General features: G+C 45.2%; 2 protein-coding genes across 2 annotated transcripts in view; both read left to right on the top strand.

Moving 5' to 3' along the window:
- The window catches only part of st3gal3b (ST3 beta-galactoside alpha-2,3-sialyltransferase 3b), a 64939-nt gene extending 55442 nt beyond the window's left edge, over positions 1 to 9497 (top strand). Inside the window, exon 14 of the mRNA XM_056292803.1 lies at positions 8574 to 9497. Within this exon, the coding sequence (XP_056148778.1) occupies positions 8574 to 8663 (90 nt within the window). The 3' untranslated portion in view covers positions 8664 to 9497. The remainder of the gene's footprint in view (positions 1 to 8573) is intronic.
- Positions 9498 to 16285: 6788 nt separating this feature from the next.
- The window catches only part of LOC130124387 (glial cell line-derived neurotrophic factor), a 13716-nt gene continuing 4969 nt past the window's right edge, over positions 16286 to 25032 (top strand). Inside the window, 3 exon segments of the mRNA XM_056293844.1 lie at positions 16286 to 16503; positions 18294 to 18343; positions 21141 to 21334. Coding sequence (XP_056149819.1) covers positions 16286 to 16503; positions 18294 to 18343; positions 21141 to 21334 — 462 coding nt within the window.

The following is a 25032-nucleotide window of genomic DNA, read 5'->3' as shown; positions in this document are numbered from 1 at the left end:
ATCTGAGTGGCAAAAGTATGTGAACCTTTGCTTTCAGTATCTGGTGTGACCCCCCTTGTGCAGCAATAACTGCAGCTAAACATTTCTGGTAAATGTTGCTCAGTCCTGCACATCAGCTTGGAGGAATTTTAGCCCATTCCTCCATACAGAACACCTTCAACGAACTTTATTCTTCTTTAACCATTCGTTGGTAGAATTACTTGTGTGCTTAGGGTCGTTGTCTTGCTGCACGACCCATGTTCTCTTGAGATTCAGTTCATGGACAGATGTCCTGACATTTTCCTTAAGAATTCACTGATATAATTCAGAATTCATTGTTCCATCAATGATGGCAAGCCATCCTGGCCCAGATGCAGCAAAACAGGCCCAAACCATGATACTACCACCACCATGTTTCACAGATGGGATAAGGTTCTTATGCTGGAATGCAGTGTTTTCCTTTCTCCAAACATAACACTTCTCATTTAAACAAAAAGTTTTATTTTGGTCTCATCCGTCCACAAAACATTTTTCCAATAGCCTTCTGACTTGTCCGTGTGATCTTTAGCAAACTGCAGATGGGCAGCAATGCTCTTTTTGGAGAGCAGTGGCTTTCTCCTTGCAACCCTGCCATGCACACCATTGTTGTTCAGTGTTCTCCTGATGGTGGACTCATGAACATTAATGTTAGCCAATATGAGAGAGGCCTTTAGTTGCTTAGAAGTTACCCTGGGTTCCTTTGTGACCTGGCCGACTATTACACACCTTGCTCTTGGAGTGATCTTTGATGGTCGACCACTCCTGGGGAGGGTAAAAATGGTCTTGTATTTCCTCCATTTGTACACATCTGTCTGACTGTGGATTGGTGGAGTCCAAACTCTTTAGAGATGGTTTTGTAACCTTTCCAGCCTGGTGAGCATCAACAACACTTTTTCTGAGGTCCTCAGAAATCTCCTCTGTTCTTGCCAATGATACACTTCCACAAACATGTGTTGTGAAGATCAGACTGTGATAGATCCCTGTTCTTTAAATAAAACAGGGTGCCCACTCATATCTGATTGTCATCCCATTGATTGAAAACACCTGACTCTAATTTCACCTTCAAATTAACTGCTAATCCTAGAGGTTCACATACTTTTGCCACTCACAGATATGTGATATTGGATCATTTTCCTAAATAAGTAAATGACCAAGTATAATATTTTGTCTCAATTGTTTAATTGGGTTCTTTTTATCTACTTTTAGGACTTGTGTGAAAATCTGATGATGTTTTAGGTCATATTTATGCAGAAATATAGAAAATTCTAAAAGGTTCACAAACTTTCAAGCACCACTGTGTGTGTGTGTGTGTGTGTGTGTGTGTGTGTGTGTGTGTGTATCCAATGGGGAAGGGAGAGGTGTGACATTCAAAAAATTTTGAAGGTCGCACCTCTCCCCTCCATATTGGATGTTGTGCACGTGATGTGCATGACGAGGCAGTACATGGTATGTTCTTTCTCGTGTAGCTTTATTGACAACTGATGATTGCTTATGGCATGAAACAGGCTTGTACTGTCTCATGAAGAATTTACTTGACTCACTGGATTATATATATACATCATTTTCATCATATATATATATACACACACACACATCATTTTCATCCTCATCAAACCATTCAGTGACCCTTTGTCACCTGTGGATGGGGGCATTGTCATCCTGGAAGAGAACACTCCCATCAGGATAGAAATGTTTCATCATGGGATAAAGGTGATTGGGGGCATCCGGGTAGCGTAGCGGTCTATTCTGTTGCCTACCAACACGGGAATCTTTGTTTCGAATCCCCGTGTTACGTCCAGCTTGGTCGGGCGTCCACGCAATTGGCCGTGTCTGTGGGTGGGAAGCCAGATGTGGGTATGTGTCCTGGTGGCTGCACTAGCACCTCCTCTGGTCAGTTGAGGGGAGGAGGAACTGGGGGGGAATAGCGTGATCCTCCCACGCGCTACATCCCCCTGGTGAAACCCCTCACTGTCAGATGAAAAGAAGCAGCTGGCGACTCTACATGCATCGGAGGAGGCATGTGGTAGTCAGCAGCCCTCCCTGGCTTGGCAGAGGGGGTGGAGACTGGGACAGCTTGGAAGAGTGGGGTAATTGGCCAGGTACAATACGGGAGAAAAAAAGGGAGGGAACTCTTAAAAAAAAAAGTGATTACTATTGATTTGCATGACCCTTCCCTCTAAGGGGACAAGTGGACCAAAACCATGCCAGGAAAATGCCCCTCGCAGCATAACAGAGCCCCTGGACCCCCTCACTGTAGGGGTCAAGCATTCAGGTTTTTCCTTTAATTTGGCACTCGTCTATGTTATCCGGGTTTCTCTTTTTGTTCCTGTTCACTCGGAAGAAGAACTAGAACCCACCTCGGAGACCATAGCCTAGTAACAATATGTACAGGAGCAGTAGGTGCAGTAAAAGCAGTGATAAGCTAGGATCAAGTAATAAGAGGAGAGAGGGAAGAATATAAGACTCAGTGTCAAGAAATTGAAAAAGAAAGTACAGATAGTGAGGTATTAGTTATCATTGTAGTCATACCAGCTCACATTTGTATATAGTGATGCCTCAAAACAATATGTTCTTCCTATGAGCATGAGGTAGCTAATGTGATTTGACAAACAAGACCAAGCTGCGGGGGCTGATAAATATGCGGGAACGTTACCGAGAGTCTTTGTCTATGTGTTCAGCTTCCTGAATGATGGGTTAGACCTGACAAACAGTCAGGCTGTTAATTACAATGTTTTCTCTCAGAATATAATAAATCTCGAAGGTCTACAGTTCATGCGGAGGTGCAAGGAGCAGGGAGACATGCAGATGAGTGTATTGCTGACGTGAGAGAGGAAGGAGCAGGGTCCCATTAAAAAGGTCTGAGCATAATTATATATTTACATGATGCAGAAAATCCCTCGGGAACAAACACAGGAGTGGATTTGGCCCTGATGAGTTGCAGCTGGGTCTCCTGATGTACGCTGCATACTCCCGATGTGTACACAAATGTGTGTATTTTTTTTTATATTGTCCCACATCATAACATGGAAAATGCAGGGGCCTGAATTGGTTGTCGGATCAACCACAGATTTCTATTGCTGCAAGCTGTTGAACACCGTCAAATGAAAACACACCCTTAAAGAACTAGTGGTTCACTCTTCGTGGCCTTGTTCCCACAAAAAGGGTGGACCAGGGAGGACCCTGGATTATCTCTAATTGTTGCTATTGTTTCACAATCGCGACTGTGTAATGCAATTTCAACCAGTTTACTTGACTGAATGGTGAAACTTTGCCAATGTGAAACTTTCTAGACTGAGTTTATTTTTAATGATGGAGAGTGATTATCCGTACATGAAAATTCGTTGAATTGGTGTCAGTGTTTCTAGACTGAGTTTATTTTTAATGATGGAGAGAATGATTATCCGTACATGAAAATTCGTTGAATTGGTATCAGTGTTTTGACAGTGAGTGTATAAAAATATCAGCATGCTTCTTGGTTCCAACCACAACCATAGGAAAGCCTTCTACTTATGTCAGCCAAGTAGTCTTCAGTCTTGTACACAGACGATGTTTGCACTTATGAACCTTCTTTTTTTGCTGCTGATTGACCATTTATTTTTATATTTTGACAATTTATTTGTATATTTGATTGCCTTTTTAGAGGGTGTTATCTTTGGCTTAGTTGCTAGCACTTGCCTCACAACAAGAGGGGTTCAGTTCCAGCCTATCTTCATGAAGTTTGCATACGGTTTCTTCCCACAGTCCAAAGACATGCAACTTTTGCAAATTTGAGTTTCTAAGTCGTACATATTTATAATTGTGTGAGTGACTGTATATGGGACCCGTGATGAACTGGTGACCTGGACAGGGTGTCTCCCCGCCTTCCATCCAATGCCTGCTGGGGTAGACCCCAGAGCCGTTACCATGAATTAGACCGAGTGTAGAGAACTGATGCGTGGACTGATGCCGGTCTTTTAGGGATCTAATAATTGTTTTCTACTCAAATCCCCAGAAAGAAAAATTAAATCGCATTTTGCTGTGTATTGTATTATGCAAAACATTTAAAAATTACGTTTTTTTTATCATGGCCTGTAAATCTTGATTGTTTTGAACTACTATATGAAGAGGTCTTCACCAATTCATGCATAGACAGTGGGACCCACTTAAGTCACAGTGTGATTACTGGAATATCCCAACAAGTTTTGTTGGACAACTTGGAAGTCCCAACAAAGCTTACCAGTTTTTATACCAATCCAACCCCTGTTAACTCGCGCTCAGATTATTCGAAAACTCCCTTAACGAGATCATTCTCATTGGTCCCAAGCTGTATTTCAGTGCTGTTTAACTCAATTTAGTGATACGCAGGTCGACTCAGTTTACAGTCAATCATGAGGAATGTATCTGCGACTTGTTCACAGCAGGCATTTGTCAGGAGCAAGAGATTTAACCCAGCAAAACTAAAAGCATATTTATAAATGTCTGGAAAATGTGCTGACCTAGAAATAAGAAATAAGAGTTTTGTTCAGTTTCCACAGAGGATGACATCAATAGGCAGCTATGTGGCAGGCTGCAGTTACACAAAAAATTGAGAATGCTGAAAGGATGAATAAATAGATAAAAACACCAGATTTACAGATGCTGCGATTTACAGTAAAAAAAAAAAAGAGGCATCCTACATGAACGGGGAATGAGACAGAAGGCACTGTCAAGTCATATGTGGAAAAATGCTATCTGTATGCCATATGTATGAACAGAGAATCACCAGCAGTGCTGGAATTAAATAATAAACACAAAGCAAGATTAAAAGAACAAAGTAGCGTATGGTGATGAGACATGGCCATTTACACACAATATCACACATCACACATTTTTTTATTTAAAAAAAATAATAGTGTATTAGGGCGTCCGGGTGGCGTGGCAGTCTATTCCGTTGCCTACCAACACGGGGATGACTGGTTCGCATCCCCGTGTTACCTCCAGCCTGGTCAGGTGTCCCTACAGACACAATTGGCCGTGTCTGTGGGTGGGAAGCCAGATGTGGATGTGTCTTGGTTGCTGCACTAGCACCTCCTCTGGTCAGTCTGTTCGGGGGGGAGGGGGGACTGGGGGGAATAGCGTGATTCTCCCACACGCTACGTCCCCCTGCTGAAACTCCTCACTGTCAGGTGAAAAGAAGCTGCTGGTGACTCCACATGTATCGGAGGAGGCATGTGGTAGTCTGCAGCCCTCCCCGGATCAGCAGAGGGGGTGGAGCAACAACCGGGACAGCTCTGAAGAGTGGGGTAATTGGCCAGATACAATTGGGGAGGGGAAAAAAATCCAAATAAATAAATAACAGTGTATTTAATTGATAATGAAGTAATGTTGAATCTTTTATCTTTAAAATGTATTGTAAAAAAACAGTTGTAAATTTTTCTAAATGACAAATGTGCTTTTTCAGGGCCTTGAGTACCAACGTGAGGCCCGTTCCCATGAGCACCAAACAACCAAACCTCTCAGCAACCTCTGTTATACAGAGGCCTCGGTCCATCTACTGATTTAACCCCTCCCCTGTTGGGATCAACTCAAGCGGGTCTGCCTGACTGTAATTGAAATGGACCGGGCCTTATTATAGGAACATCAGCATGTTTAGTGTTCAGGCCTGTGTCCTCTGGAAGCATCGCAGAAATAGTGCGTGTGGACATGCGTGCAGCCTGCACCAGTGAAGTGTTGAAACACACTTGCAAATGATACCTCAACATTTTCCATAATAACTAAGACATATCATATAAGCTCATCTGAGTCCCGGACTGTTACATATTAAACAAGAACCTCAGATCATGTTTTCGCAAGCTAGCTGTCATTCACTTTTTTTCTTTTTTCTTTTTGATGATGACCTGCTGGTGATGTCATCTGACCTCATAGGTCACATCAGCTTTGCGCTCTCAGGATTCATTTGTCACGAATTCCCTGGAAAATGTGAAGGATGAAGGGTTCATCTGGAGGTAGAAAAATGTGTGCAGTGCCAATCATGCAAAATCCCCCCCCCTTTTTCTCCCCAATTGTACCCAGCCAATTGACCTTTCGCAAAGTCCCGCCCCCCTTAGTTACTGTTGCTATGCCCGTCAAGCATTTCAGAACTATCCAAGAAGTAGCCGGAAAACACCAAAACATGAAGGAAGAAATCAGCGCATTGTGTGGGTAAAAGTAACAGTAATAATACGTTAGCTGTATTAGCTATCAATAATAGCTAGTAGCAAGCTTAGCTTGGAGCAGACAGGTATTTTTGTTGATTTTGGGTGGATTAAGCTGGCCATGGGGTCTGCTATACTGCGAAATCTATTGCTGACATTGCACTTCTTGCGTTCTGGGTTTTGGGAAGGGAAAGACAATTACACCCCCTCCAAACTTTTCAGATATCTAGTATCCGATTTGCAGATCCCATAGGCACACCGTTTCAGCATTTTGTTGTGTGTTTGAAAGCTTGACGGACCATTGCTAAGGTAGGATTGGACAAGCACCGTTCTGGGGAGGTACTTTGTGAAAGGTCAATTACCCCACTCTTCCGAGCCGTCCCGGTCACTGCTCCACCCCCTCTGCTGATCCGGGGAGGGCTGCAGACTACCACATTTCTACTCCGATACATGTGGAGTCGCCAGCCGCTTCTTTTCACCTGACAGTGAGAAGTTTCACCAGGGAGACGTAACGCGTGGGAGGATCACGCTATTCCCCCCAGTTCCCCCTCCCCCTTGAACAGGCGCCCCGACCAACCAGAGGAGGCGCTAGTGCAGCGACCAGGACACACACCCACATCTGGCTTCCCACCCACAGACACGGCCAATTGTGTCTGTAGGGCTGCCCAACCAAGCCAGAGGTAACACTGGGATTTGAACCAGCGATCCCCATGTTGGTAGGCAACAGGATCATGTTTGTTTGTTTGTTCATTTGTTCTTCTCTCATGGCAACTGGGCCAACTGGGTGGCAAGAAATGGGGAAACAATTTGAACTAGAAAACAACTTTAAATAGTTGTACATATATTGTAACTGACACGTAGCTCATTCACCCATGTCACTGGGTGACACAAAAACACCAAAACTTTGCTGCTCTGCTGTGTCTGCCATGCTGCTGAAGAACATTACGACCAGGAGCCAGATATGATGCGACCGCCAACCGGATGGAATGCACGCGCGACGCAGCTGGCGAACATTCGCTTTAGCGTTTACATCCAGCAATGAATTTATGAATGCTCTCATGACTCCCCATCATGCCATTAATCCCGGTGTTTATACTCAAGCCTGGTGGAATCAAAGATGTCACTGGTTTGCTGATGTGTAAACTATGAGCTCAGTATGATGATAACCTTTGCCTAAACTTCCAGTGAACACATGGCATTTGTCATCATCATCATCATCATAATCATCATCATCATCATTTACATGCTCATCAGCAGCTACAGAAGGCTAATTAATGGAAATCTGTTTGACTTTAGTGTTGGGAACTCTTTAACTACTGCCAGCCTCTGAAGCCATTTGATTTACTGCACGTCGTTGGTGCTGTGAAATCATTTTATAATTCTAGAATTACAACGGCAAGTTTGAAATGTTCTGTATTACATATTGACCACATTGCCAGGTCAGCCAACAGACACTACGTCTTCATCCTATCTGTCTTTTGCTGTCATCAGTGATTAATCCTGATTAGAGTTGATCATAGTACTTGTGTGTTTGATGGCACTTGTCTAACCAAGCCATTGCTCCAAATACATACAACTGGAGAAACCAACAGTCGTGGCTTGCACACACCAACACTCTCACAAAACAGCCGTATTACTGATCAACCAGCCCTCACAGTTGTCGCCTGTTCTAGTGAAACCCTATCTTGTGGTTCTGTGAGGTTCGGTTGGGGGGAGTGTGATCCATCACACGGTGGTAGGGCCAATTCAGACAGGCCTAAAACCCTTAGGGGCATCTTAAACCAGCAGGTTAGACCAGAGGCAGCTGTGGGACAAATTTCAGCCCAGCCGAGCTCACCATTCCACTCTTTTCCAGTGTGTATCTTAATCTCCTCTTTTCTTCTCCCCTTTCATTTGTTCTTTGGCTGTTCCTCTGTTTTTCCGTCCCCGAGCAAAGCAAAAGGAACCATACACTGTGGTAACATGTTAGTCCACCGCACTGACCATCTCACCACACAGCGACTAGTACAGTAATGTAGCACAGCTTCATACTCTCATGTGCACACAGACACGCACACATGTGAATACCACAGTCTCCAGTATTTAACAATCCAGGCTTATACATGAATGTATATTGCGAGGATCTTAGCATAGTTACAATAGAGGACTGGCCAGACCCAACTTAACAAGATGGAACTGGGGCGTTGCGGAGGTGTTCTTGAGTATGATGTGTTACATTTATTCTGAATCCCAGTGTAAAAAGGCCAATTTAGAATCATATTTTCCTTCCAGAGCCTTTAGGTGAAAGACACCTGATCCCTCATCACTCGCCAGTGTTCCCACAGTGAATCATGGGATACAGGGCCACTGTAGTCCTAATATAACATCGCTCTGAACTTATCCTGTTTTCTCCTTCTCCCACAGTCATGGACACATAACATATCCAAGGAGAAGGAGTTCCTCCGCAAACTGGTGAGGGCCAATGTCATCACGGACCTGACCAACGGGATCTGAGTTTACACCCACCTAGAGGGTTCCCTCTGCCTTTCCCAAAGTACTGCAAAACATGATGCTGGGAAATGGATCTGAAATGGGGAGAATGGACCCCGGGTGGTCTTCACACTGCCTGTTTTTATATCAGAGGACAATTATAAATAAAGATATAATGGAGGGTGTTTGTGGAGAAATGCACACACGTGCCTTCTGAACCAAAGGCTCCTGCTGATGTCGAGCAGGATTAACATAAGTCGGGGGGGTTCTTACCGACTCCTGTCTTATCCAAAGACAGTGACAGGAAGATCTGCACCCTCCCGGCTACGCCCCAGAGTTTGCCACTTCAAACCCGACATCCCCCCTGAGCAGCGCAGGACAGGAGACATGGGGGCCAGGAGAAAGACTTACTGACTTGAGTGATTGATGGGTGAACAGACTGACAGAAGGAGGGAAAGAAAAGAGGGAACTGTGTAGGAATGGGTAGAGTATCAGCAGTGCCAAACGTACCTCGTAACGAGGGAGAGGTCGCACATCCGCCCCTCCTTTTGCTGCCTGAATGTATTCAGAGTGTAAATATCAGATTTTTACTTTGCTTTTTAACAAGCTGCAGCCCACCCCTTTACCACAACCACCCGAAAGAACATCCTGGGTGTATATGCTCAGTATATGCTCAGTTCTCTCTCTCTCTCGCTCTCGCCCCCCCCCCCCCCCCATGTCTGTCTTTGTCCCTCTCTCTTGCCCGATTTAAGTCCTGTCTTTGGGTTGTCTGTTATGGTTCTGGTCTCATCACCCATGAACCTCCAGTGTGTATCATATGTAGAGCGTGTCCCACAAGGACAAACCTAGCCTTTTAATATTTTTATACACACACACACACACACACATTATATATATATGTGTGTGTGTGTGTGTATATATATATATATATGGAGGGAGGGAGGGAGGGAGGGAGGGAGGGAGAGATGGATTCTCTCACGCTCTCTCTCGCTCTCTCTTTCTCTCCCTATATATATATGTGTGTGTGTGTGTGTGTGTGTGTATGTATGTATGTATATTAGAACGAGAGAGAGATGGACATATATATGTGTAATATAGATATGCGTGTGTGTCCACTTTCGCAGCTCTTGAGATTTACTGTTGCATCCAAAATTTGAAAAGCTTGGATTGTAAAAAAAACAAAAAACAAAAAAACTAGGTTTATTTTTATTATTTATTTTGTTATAAGTTGTAAGGTCCCAACTGTTTGGTCACAGGCAGGCCTGCTTTTTCTTTTCTTGTTTAGTCAAACAACAAGAACATTTGCCTTGGTATTTCTTCCAAACTCGCCACAGTGTGCTTCCTTAAAGACTGTCGTCTTTTAGAACGTGGCAAAACACATGTTGCAAAAGAAACCAGTGGTGAGTTTGTTTTGGTTTTTTGTATTGGCAGAAATTATTATTTTAGCCATTGTTGCGAGAGGTCAACAACTCTTGTGTTTCTGCTCTAGACAGCTGATAATTTTTCCAGTACCTCTGCTTATTTGACACCAGCTGATATGTATGGGGGTTACTTGAAGTTACGCGATAAAATTAAGAAATTTAAATCTTTGTGATTAGTGACTAGTAATTTCCGGGCTCAATTTTTACGGCAGCATTAGAAAATTCTTTTCTTTGCACTTTGAAAGTTCAAATTCTTCAGAGTCGTAAAATAAAGGGTTGCTCAGTTTCCCAGGCAGGAAGCCCTCTGGTAACGTATTTGATCTCTGTAAATGTATTCAAATGGAACTGCTGTAAACATCTCAGTATTTTAACACGGCTTCAGCGTAGCAAGTGTTCAGTATTACACAGTGGAACTTGTCCCCTCTCCCACTTGCTTCCCAACAAAAACACTTGAGAATGTCGCAACCCGTCGGATCTGATTGCCGGTCATTTTATCATGTGAATGCGATAATCAGCTCTATAGATGGTGATGATATATTTTTTCAATTCTAATTTTCTAATTCTGCTTTAACAAAGCAGGGTTGTTTTTTTTGACATACAGTGTGCTAAAATTACTTTTTTTTTAAAATACAGGGTTTGTGTTGGCCTTTTTGAGTAGTCAGTTTTCTTGGAATGGCGTACCTACTGTCACATCCATTCCTCTCAACCGATAAGCTGCATTTGTTTGACAAAAGCAGTCACCTCACTTTTCTGTTTTTTTTTTCTTTTTCTTCTTTCTTTCTTTTTTTTTTTTTGGTCACAGGTTGTATGTTCCATTGTGTGCTTCTTTTCCTGCTTATTTATAAAAGGAAAGCATACATTTCAATGAAACCTGCGTATTGCATTGTCTCCTGACCAGTCCTATAGGACTGGCTGGAACACAGCTGATGGGGTTTGGAGGAGGAAGGGGATCCCATATTTGGAAGTTGGGGGCGGGGCTTTCACAGCTAAGGTACAGGGAACAGCTCATCATTGCACTATCTAGCCGCGAGGCGCTCTCGGTGCCTCACACCTCACCACTCTCATACTGTTGGGGGAGGAGGGTCTTGGGGGGGCAGGGGGTGACGTAGGGGGTTAGGACCAACCGGGACCGATCCAAAACAGCAAGTAGGCAGTCCTGAGTTTCGGATCGGTCACTCTTCATCTCTAAAAGGGATTTTGGGCCCAGTCCATATACATCGGGGGAAAAAGAGCTAGGGTGCTATAGTATAGGTCAGTCACTTAGTTTATATATCAAAATAAGAAATAAAACCCAAGGTGATCCTTAGTAACCCTGCTCTTTTTCCACGAGTTTTTTCTTAAACTGAACTTTATGAATGCTGGACTGTGAGGATATCAAAATGGACTGGGCCCTGATCCACTCTGCTCTTCACCCTTGTCACGATGAAACGGAATGTAATTTGCTTTGATCATTTGATATTTATAAACGTATCACAGTTAATGTTTCACCTCACCACCATCAACTCCTACATGATCAATCAGTCACCATCAATCATGGCACCATCTGATCTCATGGCCCATCATCACTGGAAGGTCGTGGTGACTGATCAAAATCCCGTTATCAGATCAAGTGTTATTATTTTTTTCTTTTTTATATACAGTTATATATGGCTTTGTCCTTTCTGCAACTTAATAAATAAGTTTGTAATGGATTTCTCTGTGCACATTTGCATCTTTTGATATACAATACATTGCTCTTTGGTATGTGTGTGTGTGTATATATATGTGTGTATATGTGTATATGTATGTAATATATATATATATGTGTGTGTGTATATATATATGTATATATAGATTTTTTTTCTCCAAACCAGGACTTTTGTTTCCTATGTATGTGTGGTACGATGCAGGCGATCTGGGGAAGGACATTGACTTTCGGGTGTACCGTCCACTCAGTCAGCCTTTTCACTACTGTTCTCCCCTTTCAGGAGGGTTTACCTACAGCCAGATACACGACATATTTCGTATTCTACCATCTTGGAGTTTATTCAGAGTTGAGGTGTCTAGCTCTGTTCTTATATACACAGTCAGGTATATATCTAGTGCAGGCTTCACTGACCGGCAGGGCCACCTCTTCATTTCCTGTAAAAAGTGAATATTTTAATGCATTTAGTTATTTTTTGCTTAGAACAATGGACACATGCTTTTTATTTTTGCTGCAATCTCAGTAGACAACCAACCGTTCAAGGCAGAGTTTATGTACGGTTTTCATTGTTTTACAGTCTTGTATGGTTATTTGTCAGGGGACCCTGGTGAAGCCCCATGTTGTGTGTGTGCGGCCCACATACTGTATTATATTGTGCATGTGTCCATTAGTCTGGTCAAGGGCTTTCAAACCCCAGGAAAGCCGTAGAAAAGATGAAGGAGGGATGGAACAGAGGGAGGGGGGGGATTTCCTCTCCTGTGCTCTGTATCTCCTTTTTCAGAGGATGAAGGAAATAATTTTTCAATCCCTACCCACAGGACTTCCTCCCTAATGCACTCTCCTTTCCTCTTGTGTGTTTATGTCTATCCCACTATGTGTCTCTCTCCCTCTCTCCCCTGCTCCCACTTTCTTCATCCCTCGCTCCAACCCCCCCCCCTCCCACACACACACACACACACCTTCCCTCTCCCTCCGTCCATCCGCGTCTTAGTCTCGTGGTTTTCTTTCCCCTCACCTGCCAAGATCTTATGAGGATCCTGTTACATGAGCGTAGCATCAAGAGACCCATTCAAGATCTGCCACAGGTGCACACATTACCGCGAGAGGCGAAATTCACATTCACAACATCTCTGCGAAGAGGGGAGAGATGGCGTCGCTGAGAAAGGCAGTGAGTCCAGCTGCAGTTGCTGCGAGTCTGTTTGTGCGAGCCGGAGGAGGAGAGGCACTTGGCGGGCCCTTATACAGCCCCGTTGGGTTGGGCGTTTCCATCTGGCTGTTAATGGGGTGCCAGCAACACCGGCCCCCACGGTCACCCTTTACCGGCCACCAAAACACGGCCTTCGGCTACTCCGACTCAACAGACCTCACTGTCTCGCTTTCCCTCGGCCTCTTTCACTCTCGTGCTCTGTGGCCTCTCGCTGCGGCGGGAGGATATTTGCCACCTGGGATCTCCTGAGGCAGCTGGCTGACTGGGGGCGGTTGTTCTTGCTGGTCCAGCAGACGGGGCTATGAGCACGCCTGCACCTCCTCAGCCGACGGGCCTTTTATTCCTGGCGACAGGTTCTCCACCCCACCTCCTCTCACCGGGGTAGGAAACGGAGAGGCCGCGACCTCCCGGGCCGAAACTTTAACTCCTCATAAAATAGCTGGAAGGGGAGAGAGTACACACATTGGACAGATGCAGGGGGATAGTATCGGCTTTTAATTCAGTTTGCACAGACCGGGTCATCTGAGACGCGGGAAAACACCCTCTCGTTTTTCCTGTCCTCCGTACCACGTTCCTTTACTTTGTCTATCACTTGACCCTTTTCTCCGTGGGAGCGACCCACTGGCGGCGCTGTCGTTTACCTGCACCGTGGAATAGAAGTGAGTCTGTCTCGGTGCTCTCCTCACCCCGTCGCCTCCTGACCATCTGAATTTTTCGACGTTCTTGGGTTTGCGTTTTTTTTCTCTCCAAGATTACGAGTGAACACAAAACAGTAACGGCAGAGCTTTTATTAGAAAGGTGTCAAACGCATGCTTAAATTACCTCTTCCAAAAGGCCACTCAGACATTTAAACATCAAGTGTTTGAAGACGAGAAGCAGGAGAAATATCAGGAAATCCCACTTTAGGTCGGCCGGGTGATCTGACAGCACAGCATACTATGGCCTGGGAAAGGAAGCATGACGGGTCCATACTGTGTTGGCCCATAGGGAACAACGGGGACATTTGTGTTACGATGGGTTGATCTATGTTTGTTTTCCTCATCTACACTGGTATTGTGTTTTCACTAGTTTGATTTTCTCTTGAGAAGGAAAGTCCAGGCCGGGACAACACCTGGAAGTCTGTTTTCATGCCATGGAAACGGTACAGGTAGTGCTCACTAAGCAACCGGCTGTGGTACTTTTTGAATGCTGCACAAATGCCACAATCATCACAGTCACATACACTAAAACAAACCCCCCCCCAATTGTATTTGGCCAATTACCCTACTCTTAATGAGCCGTCCCAGTCGCTGCTCCACCCCCTCTGCCGATCCGGGGAGGGCTGCCGACTACCTACCACATGTCTCCTCCAATACATGTGGAGTCGCCAGCCACTTCTTTTCACCTGACAGTGAGGAGTTTCACCAGGGGGACGTAGCATGTGGGACAATCACGCTATTCCCCCCTGAACAAACATCCTGGCTGACCAGAGGAGGCGCTAGTGCAGCGACCAGGACACATACCCACATCTGGCTTCCCACCCGCAGACACGGCCAATTGTGTCTAGGGACGCCCGACCAAGCCAGAGGTAACACGGGGATTCAAACTGACAATCCATATGCTGGCAGGCAACGGAATAGACCGCCACGCCACCCCGGACGCCCGCACTAAAACTATTTAATGGAGGTTTCAGGTAAAACTGACTTTAACCACGAAGAGGCTTGCTTTTCCAGCCTTGCCACTCACTCATCACAGGGCCACATAGGCGCGCCTGTAATCGGCCCACATGTTGGAGCTTTGCTTTATGGTTAGTTTGTGTGAAGGGTGTCATAACAAGGCCGGGGGGGGGGGACGGGAGGCCGAGCGAAGCCTTCATGGACAGCAAGCTCGAAACGCAGCAGATGACAATAGAACAGAGTGGCGAGGTTTTACTCACCTGTTGAGGTGGCCTGGAAAAAACGTCGAGGGTTTTTCTCTGTCCAATTTATGGCTTTGATTTTGTCCTGCGGCTGACTCGGTCCGGGGGGAGGTGGGTGTGGAGGGAGCTCTGGTGGTTTTCCCATATGAAAAGAGAAAAGAGGGAGGGGGAGCACAACAGAGAGAGAGAACAAGGCAGTGAAAAGACCCGGGCATTGAGAAATGAGCTGGAGAAATCTTAGAGGGAGCAAACACTTAAAATCTGTCCTCCACATCTGGAGGGGTGCAGCCACTCTCCTTGCACCCTACACACACACACACACACACACACACACACACACACACACACACACACACACACACACACACACACACACACACACACACACACACACACACACAAAAGACTGGGCCAAACCCCCTCCATCTGTCCATTTGATGTTGGACTGAGAATAACTCCAAGGGACCAGAACAGCGGCCTGTAACCATGGGAACCAAAACGGACATCCAAGAAAGGACACCAGCACTTTCTGAAATGTACAGAAATCAGTTGCAGCAGACCATTTTGGAGTAGTAAGTTAAAAGAAAACAAATCCTAATTTTCCTGTATTACCTGAACGTGCAAGATAACTAGACACCTCTAATAATACCTACTGTGTGTGTGTGCGCGCGCACGCGTGCGCGTGTATGTGTGCGCACACGTGTGTGTGTGCGTGTGTGCGCGTGTGTTTGATTTTTATGTACCTCTGTGTGTGCGCGCATACCTGTGTTGGTATGTACTAGCATGCGTGTGTGTGTTTACTCGTGCTACTGACAACATGTGTGCCGTTTCTCTGCTTGCATGACTCTTCACTGTGGGTGTACAAACATTGACAAGCTGCAAAGCCTTTTTACAAAAGCAAACAAGTTCATCACCATCCATCAGAGCTAATGCCTTGTGCTCTCGGTCAGAAGGACTGAAACTGATCTTGGCTTCAGGCAGGCCCAAAACATCCTCGGCCCACTAATGTTTTGGTCTACATAATGATTTAATGGATTGGATTTTTTTATTCACTTTTAAAACGTTTTGCCTAACAAGGACTGACATTAGCTGATAAGTACTCATGTAATCTGAGTTCGTGATAAGTTTGCGTCCTGTTGTGATGTTTGTAAAACTGTATTTCGGGGTGCAATGAGCAAAAAAGTTACACATACTAGCTTTTTTTCCCACATTGAAAAGTCAAGTTGATCACATATGTTGGTAGTTACGCATGTACCTGTTGGTCTGCACAGTATGACTTCAATGAATGGTAATTGTATGTGCCCGGGGGTCTACAGGCGATCGATCGGTCTATCGGTCTATCGATCGATCTATCTAATATATATAATCATCTCCCACCCATACCCCCGTTTGCTGTTAAGCTCATCCTACTGTAATTGTCTGACTGTACACTGCAGCATGTCCTGCATCTCAGCTGGGATCATTGTTACCCTGTTGGCTGGAGCTATTTATAATGCGGTGACAGAGGCCAGGGATCCTCCCTGCATTTGTCTCTGCCGTGCCGTGGAGAGGGTGCCTGGCGAGGCGAGCGAGGAGCTGTTTGCCCAGCCTTTGTGCTCCGCGGGCCTCAGTGTTTGCCCTGCAGGGAGTGCCTCGGCTGGAGGGCCCTTCCATGTGTCAGAGGGTTGGCAGGGTGGGCAGGTGGAGTGGGTGGCGGGACGTAGAGCAGGAGAAACCTGAAAGGTGGAGATGAGGGAGAGGGGACTGGGAGCTCTGCTGCTTTGTGAGTGAGTGAAGGAGTCAAGGCGAGTGTTTTACGTGACGGTAAAAAGGGGTCTGCTGTGCGTCAGAGCAGCGCTCGAAGAGTTGAGGAATTCTGTCCTCTATCCATTCACACACCCCCCCCCCCTCTCTCTTTCACTCAGTCACCCACGCGCTCACTCACTTTCTCCATCCCTCATGCAATACTGACAGTATATTTGGTGGCACAGTTTGTTAAGGAGGCCAAGGCATGACTGTGCAAACATTGAGGAGGGTTCAAACATAGTATAGTGAGTGTTAACAACGTGCATGCATTTTCTGGTGTGTGAGTGTGTGTGTGTGTGTGTGTGTGTGTGTGTGCGTGAGTGTGTGTGCGTGTGCATACGTGCATTTGGGCAGGACCGAGTAGCCCAAGTGTTCTATTCAGTGTACGTGTGCGCCTTCGTGTGCCGCGTGTGTGTGTGTGTGTGTCTGTACATGATTACATTGTGTACGTCTGTGTGTGCTTACATGTTGGATGCAGTAAAAAAAAAATCAAAATTTATGAGAGTGGATATGTAAACATCGAGAGAGATGTTCCCCATTTCTATTTAAACACCTCCGGATTCCTCTGTTGGATCCTCGAAGGCATTTTGGCACCGCAGCCAAACACAGACAGACGGGATGACTGTCCCGTACGAGAATCCCTTTGCACCCTCCCTCCCTCCGGAGAAACAAAAAGACATGTGAGCTATGTGGATGGGGAGGAAAGTCCACAGCATGCTGAGCAGCGCCAACGCGCTCCGGTTTCACAAAGTCTCTGACAGGCGGAGCGGCGTGCTGCTCTTACGCACAGCCTCCAGTCCTGTGTAGGGCATTGCTTAGTGGCTCTGCGGTAGTCCCCTGTGAGGACACTGGGGCTAAAAAAAAATCTCCAGTTGGATAACTGGACACCTTTTTTAGTCCGAAGAACAACAGTTAAAGAGTTTTGATGAAGGGAGTAGGAGGATTTGGAGATGCGGACTGAGTGCGCAAGGACTTTGACGCGCGGAGTTTTTATGTGATGGCGCGTAAGACCGGCAGGACAGAGGTTTCCATTTGAGCTCCGGGTCAAGATTCAAACTCTACCAGGGGACGTAGAAAAGAGAGAAGAAGAAAAAACTATATCTGTATACATATTTAGTTTGGTTTCGTCACTGTGAATTCGGTGAAAATCGGGCCAGCGTGGACCAACTTTGCCGGCGCACAAATGTTGTGTCGTGAAATCCGGTAGCGCCGTTCGCTTATTAATCATGCAAATGTTGAGAAGGCAAGACTGAGCAGGTTTCTGGAGGTCCGGGACGAGGACGTCATGCCCGAGAAGCTGCCTTCATCTCAGTAAAACCAGGTTTGGACGTAAGTCACTGAATGTCAGCATGTGTAGTCTGCTCTCAAATCTGTCATTTGTAGACCGGACTCAGAGAAGTCTCCCTGTCTGTCAGTCTGTCAGTCTGTCAGTCAGACGCCTTTGCGCTCGCAGTCATTCAATGGTTTGAATTGTTTATGTAACTCTAAACATAAAACCCCTCCCGGATTTGTTTTGTTTTTTCTTTATATATACACGTTTATGAAATCAAACATTTGAAGATCACTTTCCTTCCCCTTCTGACAGATTTGCATATGTCAGAGCGAGTTGACAGGTTTATTTGATCATTATGTAAATGGATCCCTTTCTGTTCCCGTTCAGGTGGCGAGGCTTTGGACGGACCCAAAGACAGGAGGAGTCTCTGGAGAACGGTGAGAGAGAGAGAGAGAGAGAGAGAGAGAGAGAGAGAGAGAGAGAGAGAGAGAGAGAGAGAGAGAGAGTGAGAGAGAGAGAGAGAGAGAGAGAGAGATGAGAGACGAGAGAGCAGAGAGAGAAGAGAGAGAGAGAGAGAGAGAGAGAGAGAGAGAGAGAGAGAGAGAGAGAGAGAGAGAGAGAGAGAGAGAGAGAGAGCGCGCGCGCGCGCGCGCTTTGGCCACGCAAGAAAACATGGTGGGGGGGGGGCTTTCAGCGCTGAACCAGAAACTCTTCGGCAGGGTTTCTTCATGTTGGCGGCGTACGGATACTTAACGTGCCCTTTTAAAAACGTCCCATCGAGGTGTATGCGGATGGACACGGCCGGCGTGCGCTTACCGGAATAACGCCCGCTCATTACGAACGATCCAGCACTGCAAAACAATAAGTAACATTCATAAAAGCGCCGTTGAAAAGAATCACATCAAAATCAATAGACATTTTGATGAATAATTTATATCCCATTAGTTTCCATGTGCGCACCGCGGTATGCCGTGCAGGCGGCCGCAAAAGCAAAGGCGATAGTCCCGACTTGTCAGTAGTCATGTGGCTCCTGTCCTCATGTTGGCCGTAACAACAGTGAAGTGAACTGGGCTGTTTGGTGTGCTCGGAGATTTCTTTTAACATCATTTGGTTTTTGCCCTGCTCCGACTTTGCTCACCCGGGCCACCTGTTTCAGACTGCGGGCTGACTATTTATAGAGTCTTATATGACTTAGTTTTATATGACTTATATGAGTCTTATAGTGTTATAGAGTCATATATGACTTATAGAGTATTATATGATTTATAGTCTCGTGGAGTCATATAGAGGCTTACAGAGTCTGATATGATTTATAGTCTTATGTAACTTATAGTCTTGTAGAGTCAGAGTGTTACATGACTTAGAGTCTTATATTACTTATATGAGTCTGTTATGACTTGTAGAGTTGGAATGGAGGAGTTGGATGTGCCTTCCCAAAAAGCAACTCTTACTGTGGTGCTAAACCCAAAAAACATATACCAGTAGGCCGAAACATTAGCATGTTTTGCTGGCCAAATTAAATTGGTGAAAATGAGGCACTGTCCCTGTCCTTTTTCAAATTGGTGAGTGCTACCCTACATCCTTGGATGTGTTTTTTGATTACTTATAGAGTCTTATATGATTTATAGTGACTTATAGTCTTGTAGAGTCATATAGATCTTATATGACTTAGAGTCTTATAGTCTTATATACCTTATAGAGTCTTATAGTGTTATATAGCATCTTATATGACTTATAGTCTTATATGATTTAGAGTCTTATGACAGTTTTATAGCATCTTATTTGACTTATAGAGTCTTATATGACACAATGTCTTATACAGTCTTCTAGTCTTATATTACTTATTAAGTTTTATAGAGTCTTACACAGTCTTATACAGTCTTGTAGACTTATAGAGTCTTATATGACTTATGAAGTTTTATAGAGTCTTATAAGGTTTTATAGAGTCTTATACAGTCTTACAGAGTCTTATGACTTAGAGTCTTAAAGACTCTTATATGACTTGGAGTCTCACAGAGTCTTCTATGACTTACAGAGTCTTATAGAGTCTTGTATGACTTACAGAGGCTGTTAAGGCCGCTGTGACCTACAGCTGCTCTAACTGCACCATGGTTTGGTTTTGTTGGTCAACAGTCTTGTTTGTGCGTTGTTCTTATTCGATAAATGTTGCGCTGTGTTTTTTGTTTTTTTATGCTGATAACCTGTATCTATATGTGGGTTCTCAGAAATTTCTATTACAACATGTAAAATGTAACTCTTAAATGGCAAAACAAAAATAAAGCGCGTCTGTCTGGCCTGAAATGTAAGTATTGGCAGTCACCAAGTCTGAGAATGGATCCTCCGCATCCGATGGGTCATGTGTGTTAGGATGGTGCGAGGACAGAAGTTTGTTTTGTTTCTGGCATGTTCAACACCAGACAATGAAAAATTATTGTCTGTGGTGTATGGCACTCATGAGTAGGCCTTGACTCAACCTTTGCAGTGAATGTTTCCAGAGTGACTAGCCTTGTCATTTTCTTTTCGTGAGTTCCCCCTACTCTTCTATTCCAAGTGATCATTCATATTTTCATTGTTGCAAACACTTTTAGCCCTAAAGTATGCGTATAGTCAGAAACCTCTACTGCTTACAGATATCCCTGCAAGTGTGTAGATGATGTCTGTAATATTGGTCAGTGACACCCTGACTCATCCAATCATATGAGAATGTCACTGACATTCTCAGTTAGTCATGCAGTGACTCAGTGACTTACTGGCCTGCTCACTCTTCTATTCACTTGTTCACTAACTTATATCGCTCACACGCTTACAAAGTCCCACGCACGTGCACACACAGACTTTTACATCAGAACCCTGAGATGAAATTGAGGCTCGCTGTGAGGGTATTAGGTGTGTGTGTGTGTGTGTGGAGGGGGGGGGGGGCTTGGTATTCAGAGGTGCACACTACATTCATACAAGCGGGGCTGAGTCCTGGCTCGCGCTGCGCTGTTGCCGTCCCATCTTCCTCATGTCTGTGCTATGTCTTAAAGCCAACTAAATGTACTTGAGGAATCACATCGGGAGTTTAGTCTAGAGAGATTTTGTTTTAGTTAACATACCTCACACCTTGCCAATACCCCTTACACTGCTAAACGCATGCTAAATGTCTTGAAAGTATGACTATACCCCCCCCCCCCCGGCTTTGGTTTTGTAACATCCACTGGCATTTGTGGTGTTACCGTCTCACGTCTATAACAGAACTTCAGTTTTGGTCGAAGGCTGACGACGAGAGGGCAGCGCCCCATCCCGAGGTGTCTCACACTCCCTTGTGTCGGACCGCCACGGCTTTCACTTCCTCGGGTCAACGGTCACGAGGTCAGCTGCCCCGCCGAGGTTCAGATATTGAGCACGGGCACGCCGTCTTTAACGGTCGCCTCTCGGTGTGTGGTCCGGTTTGTTTTAACTGGCATGTGGCTTTACGAGCGCTGCTGCGCTGTTTGTTGGTATTATGAGCCGTACCGCTTGATGGCCCTCACGTTGTTTTTGTGTCGCTATCGCTGCCGACTCTATCTCGTAGTTCGCCCCAACGAATTTATCGCGGACCCCTCCTTGTGTCTTCGCTCCCACAGATGGAAAATGTTCCCAACAGTTTGTCGTTTATTCCGTGATGTTTAAAGCACTACCGTCCCCTGGGCTCTCACTTTATTAGCTTTTGTCGTTATTGTTATTATTATTGTTATTACTAGTATTATTATTACTATTAGATAGCCTGGATTTGGGCAACAAAACAACACCCTAGTAGTCAGGGTCTTGGAGTGTAACTCTGAAATGAAAGGTGGATGGTATTGTCTGCAGAGCGGCGAGGACTTGGCTTCAAAGGCCTCTCAGAACTTACTGTGTAATGTTAGCCTGATTGTTTCACGTAGGCCCTGGGAGAAAGCGGTGAGGGAGATTGATTATGCAACCTGGAGTGCCACGGGGCAACTTCAATCTGGAAGCGCTTAGAGGACGCGGTGAACCACAGTGATTCCTGCAGGGCAAATGAGGGAGGCATGATCTGACAAAAAGGAATTCCAATTTGCTAGATGTATTCTCATAGACAAATGCCTCCCCTGGTATTTCTTCTTTTTTAAAAAAATTTTTTTTTTTTTGCTTTGTAGCATTGGACAATCTAGTGAAAGTATGCGAGTGGAATTATTTCTCTCTGGCAGTAAATGTCCAATTGTGATTTGCTTGTTGTTGCAGAGCACTTTGGTTCCTTCAAGTTCAAACAACTTATATATAGAACAAAGCTGCACTTAATACTTTCTGAACCCCTGATGAAACATAGAGCAAACTCCTGTCCGTATCACAAGATCTCCATTTCTAAAAAAAAAACAAAAAAGAAAATATATCTTAAGTCCAAACGCAGAAGAATGTTAACTAGCCCTCTTGTAGTCCAATGTTTGTGTCTGTGAGAACTTTTTTTTTTGTACAATAAGCCGTATTCTTCCAAATTTGTGGGTCAGATTCATTAATCATGGCGTCGGGTGACTGCTTTGAACTATCAGGCCAGGTCATTAGACTGAGTCGGGCTGGGGCTCATGCGGGCGACACGGAAACACTTTGGAGGGTGCTGCTTCATCCAGACACAAGACACACTAATGGCTAGAGTGTGTGTCAATGTTGTCATGCCGTGTGTGTGTGTGTGTGTGTGTGTGTGTGTGTGTGTGTGTGTGTGTGTGTGTGTGTGTGTGTGTGTGTGTGCGTGTGTGAATGTCGTCGTGCAGTGTGTGTGTGTGTGAATGTCGTCGTGCAGTGTGTGTGTGTGTGTGTGAATGTCATCGTGCAGTGTGTGTGTGTGTGTGTGTGTGTGTGTGTGTGTGTGTGTGTGCATGCGTACATGCATGAGTATGTATGTGTGGTTTTCTGCTCTCCGACTCAACTATGGGCTTAATTTGAAGAAATAACAACATGAGACGGGGTCAAGTAAAGGTCAAGAGAATGGAGACAGGGTGATGGAGAAGTGATGGGTTGGTAGAAGGGTTGTGTGTGTGTGTGTGTGTGTGTGTGTGTGTGTGTGTGTGTGTGTGTGTGTGCACGCGTGTGCATGCATACAGCACAGTGACTGCAGCGGTATATGAGAGCATGTGAGAGACAGAGGAGGGGAAGGAAGTAGAAGCTGACACACACACACACACACACACACAGAATTGTCAGCTGCTGAATTTATAAGTTTTCTATTTCCTCTTGTCTCTCTCCAATCTCCTCCTCTGCCCTCTTTTGGGGGGGGCATTAAGGTATGCAGCCTCACAAAAGCTGTCAAGGGAAATCCTACCCTTTGATTGTGTCTCTAACGCCGCTAAAATGTGTTCCCATTTAAGGTGAGGCTCACCCAACCGCTCTGTGGGACTCTTTTTTTAAAACCAACTTAATCAGGCTGGAATTTGGGTTTGTTAGAGTCAGAGACACTGGGAATTGCCTTAGTGAGACACAAAAGAGAGGAGCGAGAGACCGGGAGGACATGCAGACAAAAGGGTTTTATCTTAAATCAAAGATATGCATCGTTTCCTCGTGAATCAATGGTAAATTTCCGTCACAGTGCTGACACGATCACGGGAAACTCGTGGTTGGGTGGGGGTCGGCGGTGGATGGTGGCGTCCTATCCAATTCGCTTGAATGGATCACAAGACACTTAATGATTCTGTGAATGATGGTTCTCTGGTAATTGCTGCCAAGTGCACATCAGCCAGACTTTCCAACAACCCTAACCTTGTAAAGGCCATTGTATACTGTACATGTTACAGCTGATGTGGAAAATCCTGCTGTAGGCCGATTATGGTTCTTTACTATACTGGCCTATGAGAGATTAAAGGAGCAGAAGACAACAGTTGGCGGTGGGAAATCTCCCTTTCTGTCACTCTCTTTTTCTTACCGTCTTTCTCCTTCACTCTCTTTGTCTGTTTTGCACCTGGTACATTTACAATGATGAATTCATTGTGGTATACCCAAAACCAGAGCTTTTTATCCCACAGGGAGAATGAAGATGACTGATAAATTGTTTGGACTTTCTATCATCCAGTTCTGGTTCACTGTAACTCATTCAGTGCAGCCAGTCAGTTTGATCTTAGTATCAGCTGATGGAAAAAAAAGCTTGAATAAAATAAAATAGATTTTTACCGATATAGTTTTCAGCAATCAATTATAGCACCTACCCAGGGGCTTGTTTCCCTCGGTATTATTGCGTTTAACCATGTAATTTAAAGGGAAAATTCACCGATTTTCAATCGTATCTCTGTGTATCTGCGACGGGATTGCAGCACGAAAAATTCCTGCAGTTGTTCCCGATTGTTTCTGCATCTGTGGAGCAACAGTGAAATCGATTTTGTTTTCAAGCTGCCAAGTGACGTGTCGTGACGTCAGCTGACGGCTGGAAAAACTACATGCCGCCTAGCAGAGTTTCTAACATGCTAATCTACTCTAAACACGCTGTTGAAAAAACAAATAAATAAAAAATCAAATCCTCATTCTCCCGGCTGAACTAAACTTCCGATGGCGGAAATGACGTCTCACAACACTATCGCAGAGAATTTTAAGAACGACGATACATAAACTAGCGTACAGCAATGCATTCTGGTACATATAGGCGCCGTGGGAAAGACTGTGAGCAGGACAACATCGGTTACTCTGTCAATATAGTTAGTACACAGTGAGGACTTTAGTGCTTCAATCCACTACATTACTCATTACACAAACTCCTTTTTTTTTTTCAAATTTCTCCCCATTTGTACTTGGCCAATTACCCCACTCTTCCGAGCCGCCCTACTGCTGCTCCACCCCCTCTGCCGATTCAGAGAGGGCTGCAGACTACCACATGCCTCCTCCGCTACAAGTGGAGTCGCCAGCCGCTTCTTTTCAACTGACAGTGAGGAGTTTCACCAGGAGGACGTAGCGCGTGGGAGGATCACGCTATTCCCTCCAGTCCCCCCCCCCGAACAGGCGCCCCCACCGACCAGAGGAGGCGCTAGTGTAGCGTCCAGGACACATACCCATATCCGGCTTCCCACACACTGACACGGCCAATTGTGTCTGTAGGGACGCCCGGACGCCCCCGCATTACACAAACCCATCGGTGAAATTTCCCTTTAAAGGTGCAATCCGCGATTAACGC

This window comes from Lampris incognitus, chromosome 14 (genome assembly GCF_029633865.1).
Source record: "Lampris incognitus isolate fLamInc1 chromosome 14, fLamInc1.hap2, whole genome shotgun sequence".
NCBI classification, from domain to species: domain Eukaryota; kingdom Metazoa; phylum Chordata; class Actinopteri; order Lampriformes; family Lampridae; genus Lampris; species Lampris incognitus.
The sequence above is the reverse complement of the archived record's forward strand: the minus strand, read 5'-3'. Positions and strand labels throughout refer to the sequence as shown.